At 39.5% G+C, this 11,194-nt stretch overlaps 1 protein-coding gene across 1 annotated transcript; it reads right to left on the reverse strand.

The window, feature by feature from the left end:
• Window positions 1–2,196: 2,196 nt before the first annotated feature.
• Window positions 2,197–4,153, reverse strand: LOC122133147. Its single transcript, XM_042708649.1, has 2 exons — window positions 2,496–4,153; window positions 2,197–2,373 (listed from the first exon to the last, which is right to left on the reverse strand). Exon 1 carries the CDS (start codon window positions 3,820–3,822, stop codon window positions 2,536–2,538), a length of 1,287 nt encoding a protein of 428 aa, XP_042564583.1. The 5' UTR covers window positions 3,823–4,153; the 3' UTR covers window positions 2,197–2,373; window positions 2,496–2,535.
• Between the last annotated feature and the right edge of the window lie 7,041 nt (window positions 4,154–11,194).

Consider the following 11,194-nt stretch of genomic DNA (forward strand, 5'->3'; position numbering starts at 1 on the left):
ATATCAAACATCACAAAATTGCAAACTGAACTAAGGGCAGCGATCCGCCTACACCCTTGTACATGGTATTACAAGTCTAGAACAGCTCTACGCTTGATTTCTCTTCCAGATCATGTTGTGTAAGGGGTGGTATGAGGGATAACTCATCTGCTGTCTGTGAACTAGTTACTGTGCTGTGGTGTGTTGTCCTAAGGACTTTTGTCAATGTGTGTGATGCCCCTTGTTGGTGGAAAGGAGGTGGCGTTTGTTTCTCCTGTATTCCTGTCCTTCAGCTGACCGTATAACGGTCAGTTTCAGCCGGTCTGATGACTACTGCTGGTTTCCACTGACCTTGCTCTTAAAAGCGAATGCTTAGACCTCCCTGCTGCGACGGCAGAGGTTCTCACTGACCTGTCGTAGTATCTTCTCTGCTGTTGCTGCTGGTGGTCTCGCCTAGCATAAATTTCTCTCTGACTGACAACCTTTGGCTGAAGCTGCTGGTGGGTTTTTTGCAAAAAAAAAATATGTATTTAATAAAACAGACTGAGCAAGGATTATACTTTGTGGCAGTTGCTAACGCACAAAGAAATGAAAAATGCAATGCTGTGTAACTCCAAGTTAGCTCAATTGAAATGTCAAACACTGTTAAGAAGAAACAGGAAGGGGCTTAACAAACACAAGCCTGGCTATAAGACAACATAGAAAAAAAAGTGCATTACTTTTCTTTCAACTCTGGATCTCTGTATTTATATATATATATATATATATATATATACATTTAAAAAAAGCTTCAGGTCATTAGTTCAAAATAAGAATGATTTTCTAAAAAAGAAAGATGGTTACCATGTCAGAAGTGGCAAACTTATTCTGAGCTTCAGTGTGAGTGAAATTGCAAACAAAAACCAGGCTGTAAACATCATAAAACAGACAAAAACAATGACTCGCTAAAAAGCTTGGTTTTGAATGCCTGTCCTTTCACTGATAGTTAGTTTCCATCCAATTCCATGATGATCTTCTGAAGAGCTTCAAATGTGTACCTTTGCTCTGGTGGGTAGCTCATGTTGACCGCATATATTATACCAAGCAACATTGCCACAACTCGTTGAGCACTTCTACCCCTTCCAGGATGATTCCAACGTCCTCTGGGTCATCTGTGGGTTCTGCACCTTCATGTTTAATAACAAAGACTCCAATGACTGTCTCAGCCATCTTCCTCTGGCTGTCTTCTCCACTGATGTCCTGTGGCAAAACATTACATAACTATTGAATTTCTTAAAAAACCATTATCTTATGAATGGCAAAGTGAAAGTGAAAAAATCTTAAAAATCACTATTACATAAGGGTACGTTTAGGCAAACTACAGCTACTGCTGGACGGAAACCTTACCGGAAACAAGGTCCCAGATCTCTACATTTTGTACAATATCATTTTAACCCTAATTTTCTGACATTTGAATACTAAAGGGATAGTTAGTCCAAAAAATGTAATCCTATCATTATCTACATCAGTTTTTTTGAGTGACAGTAGTTCAATACAATTATTTCAATGTATATTAGCACTTTAAAGCATTTTAACAATACCACAATAACACTGAAAACCATGCAAACTTTGGTCACTAGTCATGATATCAAATTTTCATACCGTCCCATTGTAGGTTAAGTCTAAATTAGGTAAACACACCATGTATTCCTTCACCAGATTGTCTAGATCTTCGATGAAGTAGACAGAAAGACCTCGGAGCATGCATTCACGCTTCACATTAATGCTGTCATTCTAGAAAAGAGCAGATCGAAAAGAACAAGAAAAACATCATGAACACCATTTCAAGCAAACCAGCACCATGGGCTGAAGATCTTGAAGATCCCAAATATGATCAGCTAGCACACCCTGATTCAAATGTTAATTTGCCGTCAAATCATCTACAGTGTATGTATTTACATCAGGTTAAGCAAAAACATCTTGCTAGCTTTTTAGTCTAGTCTATTTATATAGCCCTCACACCTATGGGTCATTAAGAGTCTTCAATTTTCCTGACCTGCATGTCCAAACTTTGGGAGGAAACCCATGCAAACATGGGGAGAACATGCACACTCCACACAGAAAGAACTGGGCAGAGATTCAGATTTTCACTCAAATTGACTGGAATGTTTCTCATTGACAAGAGTTTGGACAATGTTGAGGTTGAAAATTCTGAAAAGTAAAAGGTTGATTAGTTTTATCACTTTCCTATTGTCATACCTGGGTCATAGGTGCCATGATGCTCCTGATCTTTCTTCCCAGAACTACACCTTTCTTAGCGAACACCCTCATGAGGTCATCTGAGAGCAAATCCAGCCTTGTGAAGAACTTTGACTGCAAATGGACTGTTGTTATACGCCTGAACTCTGCATTCACCTTCATGAATAGAAATCAAAGATAGACAATAGTACACAAATCAGAAAGAAATACAAACAGAAAAACACTGCAGAGAGAATTTGCAAAAAGCTCCAGGGGATGTTCATCACACATACACTTACCTCATTCACTTGAAAGAGAGCAGGGCCAATCTCATGTTCTCTAGTGTTTCCACTGTTTCACCTGAGGGATAGTTGAGGCAGTAGTTGACTTCCGCTTTTCTTCCGACAGCGATGAATGTGATCCTGGGGGCAAGTTACTCAAAATCCAGTAGACGGCACAGAGTTTATGCTTTGTGCGAGAAGTACCCAGAGGATTGCAAACCTCAAAGTCATCTATATACAAAGTTAACAAAATTCTCAAGTCTGTGTCTGACAGAAAACTGTTCTGCAGGAAGTATTCACCATCCTGGAAAGATCTGTAAGTTTTCTGCTCCATCATCACCCTATTAGTCTGCTGTGCTCTGTGGTTGTCAACAACCTTGTCCACAACATCTCTCCTATCAAAGAGATTCTGCAAAAACTTTAACACGGGCACATACTGGAAACTTCTCCTTTCTTTAGCATTAAGGATGTACTCTACAGGCTCTACAATGTTAAAGCTTTCTTTATAATACTGCTTGCGAAGATAAGTTGTGCTTAGGGAACCACCCTTCTCTATTGATTTAAGCATGGGGTTGGATGTGAAGAGAGCCGTGGCAATTTCTGTTATTACAGACTTGTCAGTTGTCAGACTATGTTTCTGCAATACCTCTTCAAGGATGTTAACCGATAGGGGTAATGTTGCTGAGCTTAACAGATGGTGCAGTTCTTCTAAGAACCCATCAATGGTTTTGCCCGAAACATGTGCAATATGCTCCAACTTGAGCAAACATGCAGCAAAATGTTCCTCTATTACTCTGGGCAAGCTTTTAGTCACATCACCATCACCACTTGAACATGAAGTGTTTGCTTCAACTGCAGTGTCATCTTGACAACTTGTGCCTTCCCCAGGATTACCATAAGGTTCTTGAGACTCAGTGGTTCTGACTACACTTGGCTTGAAATCTTTAAATGTGTGAGGGGTGTGTTTTCTGTTCTTGTGAGTATTAAAAGTTCCATATATGTTTGTTTTATAACTGCAACCCACAAACATACAACTTACAGTTTCATTACTTTTAAGGTGAGTGCTTATGTGAGCAAAATACTCCTTCTCTGTAGGGAGGTTGCTACATGTGCACAAATGACAACTGAAGGTTGATGATTCCAGCTGTTCCTGAGAGCTCTGGTTAGCATGAACTCTACTTAAATGAATATGCAAGGCATTCCAAGTCTTAAAAGTGCATGGGCAGCTTAGGTAAGCACATGGGTAACGCTGGCTACGTCCATAATTTCTGTGCTGGAGTCTGAAATGCTTTAGAAGCTCATGCCTACCAGTCACAAATATGTCACACTCCTTACACTTCCACATCTGCCACCTCTACAAAAATCAAAACTAATATTTAAAAAAACTAAATCAAAACAAAAATATATATATATTTAAATTGAAACTTGGTATTTGTATGCTCAAAATTAAGTGAAAATCTAAATGCTACTAAAGGCTGTTTGGGACAACAGTATGACACACACCTCAATTTTGGATAGCCTTGGAGGAGCTAGAATGGCAGGTGGCTATGATTATGGTGCCTTGGGAGAACAGTACAGCACACACTCGATATCTGTAGGAAAAAGCAAGAGTCAATATATTCCTATGCGTAGTGTATAACACTGAATATCAAATGTTACCAAAACGCAGAACTCTAGCCTTAATTTGAATGTATCTTAATTTCACATGTGCCACATGCAGCTAAGACTATGTTCGGACGTGGGCGTTAATCGTCCCGCTCTCATTGGGAATGCATGGAGACGATAGCCCGCCTGTTTAGCAAGGAAACGCCTCCGCTGCCCTTTCAAAGTTGGGATTCTTTAACTTCATGTAAATGAGAACCACGCGGTAACCAATTAGTTCGGCGTGTGTGAGATTTGGAACCCGACGTTGAGCAGAAGGGCAGGAGTAATCAAAAAAAAGAGTCTTGGGAGTCTGTTACTGGGAAAAAATGTTGTGAATAAAGGTGAATACAGGTGTTTACACGACTTTTATATGTCTACATCGACTGGGTTTGTTGTTTATATACTACACGAACACTGTCAGGGCAAACAGAATATTGAAGGTCTTAACTGAAGCTCTCGACCCTTATTGTTAGCTTGCTGCTAACACTTCAAAAGAACATCCATTGAGAACACATAGTAGCTAGCTAGCTGCTAATAAGTTAAAAAAAAGAACTCGAAACAAGTGCCAATTAGCCTCTGATATTGTGGGGATCGTGATTTAACTGGCTGATATAAATTAATCAGATAAAATGAATGAATGTTACCAAAACGCAGAACTCTAGCCTTCATTTTAATGTATCTTAATTTCACGTGTGCCACATGCAGCTAAGAGCTAATTGGGAAAGCAGTTTGGGGCATATGGCGCGCACCTCAATTTACGAGTGTTGGAGAAGCCAAACTGGCAGGCAGACCAGAGTACTGGCCTTAATTTTAATTTGTTTAAATTTGACGTCAGATTAATTATCACCGTAGAGCACATTTAACCTTAAATTAAGTGTTCTAGTGTTGACGGTAATTTGCTAACTAGCAGGTAGTCTAACTTACGTGACAGGAATCAGTAACTAAAAATACGACATTAGTATTGTTCATCTGGTGTTCAGCTTATTTATTAGCAGTTGTATAAACTTTACTCACGTCACGTCTCCAGTCATAAATGTAAAAAGATGAATCTTTGTCCTTGCTTGACGTCTTCTCATGTGTTGATGGATAAGTCTTTCTCAGTGGGGTCGTCTTTGCTTGTCCTTTCTCTTCGGTGAAATATCCGTTAGAAAATAGAGCATGCGCAGCAGGTAGAACGCCACCCTCATTGGTATGACAAATAAAAATTAGTTTGGTCCAACTCAAACCAATCAATTAAATTCGAATTTATATGGATTTAAGTACAATGGACAAGAATATATCATGTACATACTGTAAACACAATCTATTTGTGTAATGTGAACTAAATAGACTTTTGTAATTTGAACAACCCCCTCAGTTTATTTTTTTGAGTGTGGGTAAGACTGAGCGCAACCGTCGACTCATGAGCAGCTGAGCAGGTGATCTGAAGCTGTCAACAGGAGTGTTACGATACTCAAGGAGACTAAGGTAAGGATCTCTTTTGTCACTTTTGGCCTTCTCCACAAACTAATTTACAGCTGAGCCAATATTATCTCAGCCTGTACTGCATCTGTCCCCAATTGAGGGTGGCTCCGCTACAAAGCAACAGGTAGTGTTTGCTGAAACAGAACTCAAGTTGTTCAATCAAAGTTATTATGAAAGAGTTGTGTGAGTTTTGTATACCATTGTGTGTTTTTGTAGGAGGAACTGGATGACAAAAGTTAGCTTAGGGCTTAGTACCTTCTGAAGAAGAGGTGTAATCAGTAAAACAATTAAAAAGTGTTGATATAATTTTCAGAAGATTTATTAATGAAGTGGAGAAGGTCCTCTCATCTTGATGACTCCATTTTATCAGAAGTTACTTTACGCAACAAATGCGTAACTGAACGTTCGATAGCGAATTGGCTGTTGTCAAATGTTGATGCTGCTGATTGGAAGCTCGCCGGCATGTCCCTCCTGGCAGTGGCATATACGTCTTATTACTAGGTGCCACTGGCATCTCCAGAGAATGTCAAATAGATGGACTCTCTGGCCACATCTGATGCTCTATTCCGATTAAAAAGCTCTCTGAATTTGCCTTGTCTTTATTTCCCTTTGTCAGTCGGCGCTTTCACTGAGCGAGTGAATGTGTTTGTGTCGTAAAAAACATTGTTTGTGCTGCTCAGGGTTTTAAGTAAATCAATTTGACATTTTCTGGCCAGTGACGTCACTCACATTTGCGCTACTACATTTGTTAAGTTATTAAGCTTTATTTCTTACACATGTGACATCACTTAGCCCTCGGCATTGTCCAAATCGCGGGTGGATTGTCCAAAGTGGGTTCACTCATTTGTGGTATGTTGATTGTTGTTGATTTGTGATTTGTGGCCTACGCTTCTGAAGACCGGTTTCTCGGGGAAGTCACTTATGACATCAATTTAAGACCACACCCTATAATGCTTTATCACCACTCCCCTGTATTCTCCCACCTGACAGAATGCCTGTAGGCCTTTCTCTGAGCAGCATGTCTATAGGGTGTCTCTAGGTTGAAATGAACTCCAAAATCATGACTACGTCTTCCGATACGTTCTTTCATTTCGTCACACCCTAGTAAAGACTAGGAGTGTTTCATCTACAAGGTATTAGCTAGTGAAGTGCTCGGTTTTTGCTTTAAACATTATTCTCTAGGTGGCGCCACTCCTAAAATAAATCATAATGAACTGGGGCAATGCACCTCCTAGAGGGCAACTTGCCTGCGATGGCCAGCTCCGAAGCTGCACAAGACGGTATAAACGGTATACTATTAACCGCACTGTATGTAAACCACATTGCAGCATTTTATGTAAAAAATAAATCTGTGTATTGACCACACCCATGTATTACCTGCTGTTTATTATCATGTCACGTCAAACTAAATGCCATGTAGTTGTGGTGTGAGCACTACTAGCCATTTAAAAGTTGTATGAAGTATGGATTGTCACTTCAAGCAAAAACACTACACCTCCTTCCCGCATGCACGCACACACCTCAGGGGGAGTACTTGCACTCCATACCAATGCACTTTGTTCTACTCTTAATCTTTTTTAGTTTATTGTATTGTTGTGCTGTTATATGTTGTCCCTCGTGTCACCAACAGGAGCAGCGCTCCAAATTTCCTAAGCAAATACAATGACAATAAAGGCTTTCAATTCAATTTAAATTCAATACACACACACACACACACACATTTAAATACCTCATTCCCACTCACAGTGAAAACCATTTATTAAGCATTTATTTAGTGTTCTGGTGTCATGTGGGAATGGACGCTAAACGTTTTAGTGGGAATTGCAACCGCTGATTGAACGGGTTCGAGAAGGGAGAGAGGGAAGTGGTTGTGATCACTTTGAACCCAAGATTAACGGACTATCATGGACTACACACGCTTGATGCGCTTGTGAGTTGCTGCAGTAACTTAGAATTTTAATTGGACAGGATTCATTTGAAATATATTTACTGACAACCCACTCACACCACAAAATGTTTTTTTGATTACGAATAAGACACAGTCATGCACCGTATCTTTCTTCAAAACAAAGTTATCAAGCAAGGCCTTTGCTTTAAAATCAGAGAACATTGTTTGTTTTTGTTTATGGTAAAACACAAAGCTTAATGTGGTGAAACTCTCTGACTGAGCTAGAGAGGTTTTTTTTTAACTTTTATTACTTTTATTCCTTTTATCATGATTTAAGTAATCCAAGAAGCCTATCGGAACACTTCTGATATGATGTTGATTTTTTACTCTGTGTATTGCTCTTGCTGCTTGCTTTTATTGATTTTATGTAAAGCACTTTGAACTGCAACTCTTGTACGAAATGTGCTATACTGTATAAGTCTTACTTACTTACTCTGCAATATTTGGGACATGAGGAATAGTGAAAAATTCCAAGTGGTAATTGATGCATAGGCTGAAGACGTCATAAACTGCTAAAAGAACAAAGCATGCCCCACTGGCTGATGGTCATTCGCTGTTCACCTCCTGCGTGTTTTTGGGAAAAGGCTCGTAGTGTTGACCTGCTTTATTTTTTATTTTTTTTTAACTTTTTGGTTCAGTGCAACATATGCTACAGCCAAACCATTTAGTAGGTTAGTGTTCTAATCTCTATAAAACACGGATACAAGTCTGACAGATCTGGCATTGGGTAGGCCTATAGGCTAGCCTGCTGTACGGTATGTCTATGTGAATATTGATAAATGCTCTGCTTATAATGTAGGGTTAGATCATAACCACAATATAAACTACATTTTAAAGTCTACAAGTCTATATTAGGGAAGGAATTTGAAAGCACAGCAGCTGAAATCATAAGGAATTTCTTCACTTCTCTCTTTAGTATCTCGAGTGTTGACGACATATGTCAACCTGAAAGAATGAATTCTTCCAAAAGGTCATGGCTTAGTGACCCCAGCACCCCAGACCCTCAGTGATTTCTTGCTGCCCCCTACAGTGGGTTGACAATAGGCTACACCAGTGGAGGCTCCTGAACAAATTCTCAGGGGGGGCAATTATTTTGATTATGATTAAGGCGACCCATTCAGTAGGTACATTAAGCAAAACAATTGTATCAATTTGTTGTTAGCTGATTAACTCATACAGCAATACCTTTTTGTCCACTAGATGGCAGCACACAACAGAAATATTTCCCCTCTAGCTAGAGTAGCTAGTAACAGGTGGAAAGCTATGGAAGAAAGTTGCATCCAGGAGCCTTCATAAGCAAACATGATGTGGCTCCACATAAAATGATCCCACTTTTTCATTATCCACATGTCTCAAATGTTGTACAACGTAACGTAGCTTAACAGGACACATGATATGTCCAGTAACAACATAAAGAAGGGGTAAACATATAAGTCAAAACCAACAATATTTATTGACTGATCTAGAAAGTATTGGCTTACAAAAGCAAAATAAGTCATCACATAGAAAATAACTCAGTGTTAGTGCAAGAAGCGAACATTCACACTGTGAAACCTATGAAAAGTGACAGTGGTTTATAGACTGCGTTAGCCACTTCACAGCCTGCTAGCCACGATTTTCTTTCGTTCCAATTCTTGGATGTAGGATTTCCCCCCTTTGTAGAAACCTGTTGAATGGACACATTTGGTCTAGGAAGTCCTAATTGTTTTGTTGTCAATTTATCTTCATTAGTACGCTGACTTAAAAGGAGTTTCTTTCAAAGAGCGAATCGAGTTGTTGCACTGAACGCAAGACATCTTGACAGAATATGCCTTGACCTAAGCCGTATGACGTTCTTATACGCTTATATGTCCTATTATGTATGACGAAAGCAGCCCTCCATGAAGCCATAGAAAATGCATTGAGAGCCCTGTTTTGTGAAAAAATGGATTTAACATGAGAGTCAATGAGAGAGGTCTGCACGACTTTAGCCTGACTGTTGCCTGATTGGACAATGACGTTCAGAGGCAGATCAGACGGTCTAGTGGTAGAATCTGACAGAAAAAAAATATCTTCTTTTCCCGTAGGCAGTGCGTGGCCCCAATCGCCCTTATAGACAAGCCGCCCCTGGGCTACACTACCATTCATGAAATAGGCCGGATCAAGGAGACTATTGGTAATTATAGCTTTTAACTAGCCTGGATGCCAGACGAACTTAGCCACGCCCACAAATTATTTGGTCGGGAAGTTCGGTCTGGTGTCGCTCCGTTGGGGAGAAATTATCTCCTCACAAAAATCTGTGAGGAGATATAGACCAATCAAATTGTCAGGGCGGGCTTTATACGATGATGGACAGATGATCAACCCTAACGTAATCAACCACGTCACCAAAGAGCTTTTGGGGTGAATTCGTTTTCAACAAACATGGCTGCCGTTGGAGAGCTGAAATGTGGAAATTCGAGTCTGTTTTAGAAGACATTGACAGCACATTCATTTTTAAAGAGAAACAGAGAAACGCGATCAAGGCATTTGTCGATCGAAAAGATGTTTTTGCCGTCCATCCTACGGGATCCGGTAAAAGTTTAATGTATCAGCTGGCCCCATGGTCTACGTTATGGTCATACTACGTTGCTCTGATTGGTTCTAGATATATCCAATTGAGCGAAGAGGCATTTTTTTTCCTGGTTCGGTTGAAACACGCCCCATAATCACAGTCCAACGGAGCGGTATCAGACTCATATTCTGACTAGAATTATGAGTATGACATCGTCAGGCTAGCTTTTAACATCTGCAGTGTCAAAATACTGATTTATTTCATTTGTAAAACTCAATTAAAGGCATAGTCCTTGATCCTGATGAAAGGTTGTTGATATTTGAATTCAGTTAACCACATTCACTTCTCCCTTCCATGCTCATGAAGCAACATTATTGATTGGCTGTTGGCTCGGTGAGAGAAACTGTTTCCCATTTAGGCTACATAGACAGCTAGAGAAATGTATTTAGCTGAATTAGATAAAAAGTGCATGGATTATAATCAAAGACTGTACCTTTAAGATGGAAGTGACAATTTCTTTTGACGACTTCTTCTCTCACTTTTAATTTTCTCTGGTCTAGGTACATACCAAATACCATCTGCTGACGTCTCTATGACACCAATAATGTCTAGTTCCCTCTTGATAACCCCTGTGGGCTCCTGCAAAGCAAGGTCTCTATTAGTTACTGCCATTGGTCAGTAGGCTGCATTAAAGCTGCAGTACGTAACCGTATTTTTTTTTCTTTTACTTATTTGCTAAAACTGTCACTGTATCCAGACAGTAGTACATGAGGCAGATAATCTGTTACAAAATCAGACTCCTCTGGCCCAACCCAGTGCTCCTAATGCCATTTGCTAGAATCTAGTATTTAGCAGACGCTTTTGTCCAAAGTGACAAGAATATCAATATAAAATACAAATAAATAACACAGTCTAAAAAAAAAGGCTTTTAAATTATTTCCAATGAGAACAATGCAACGTTATTTATTGCAGTGTTTTTTTTTTAATTCAAATTAAGTCAGTATGTACAGATCGTATTAGCTTCTAGAAGTATCAGAATTACATTTTCTTTTTTTTAATTAAATATATATACTTGGAATAGGCTTAGACTAACACGTTGGGAGCAGAGTGAGTGAGGGTATGATGGAT

The sequence above is a fragment of the Clupea harengus genome, chromosome 9, assembly GCF_900700415.2.
Source record: "Clupea harengus chromosome 9, Ch_v2.0.2, whole genome shotgun sequence".
Lineage (NCBI taxonomy): Eukaryota > Metazoa > Chordata > Actinopteri > Clupeiformes > Clupeidae > Clupea > Clupea harengus.

Excerpts from the sequence above, each read along its gene's own strand:
- LOC122133147 (XM_042708649.1), bottom strand. The coding sequence starts at position 3,822 with ATGTGGAAGTGTAAGGAGTGTGACATATTTGTGACTGGTAGGCATGAG.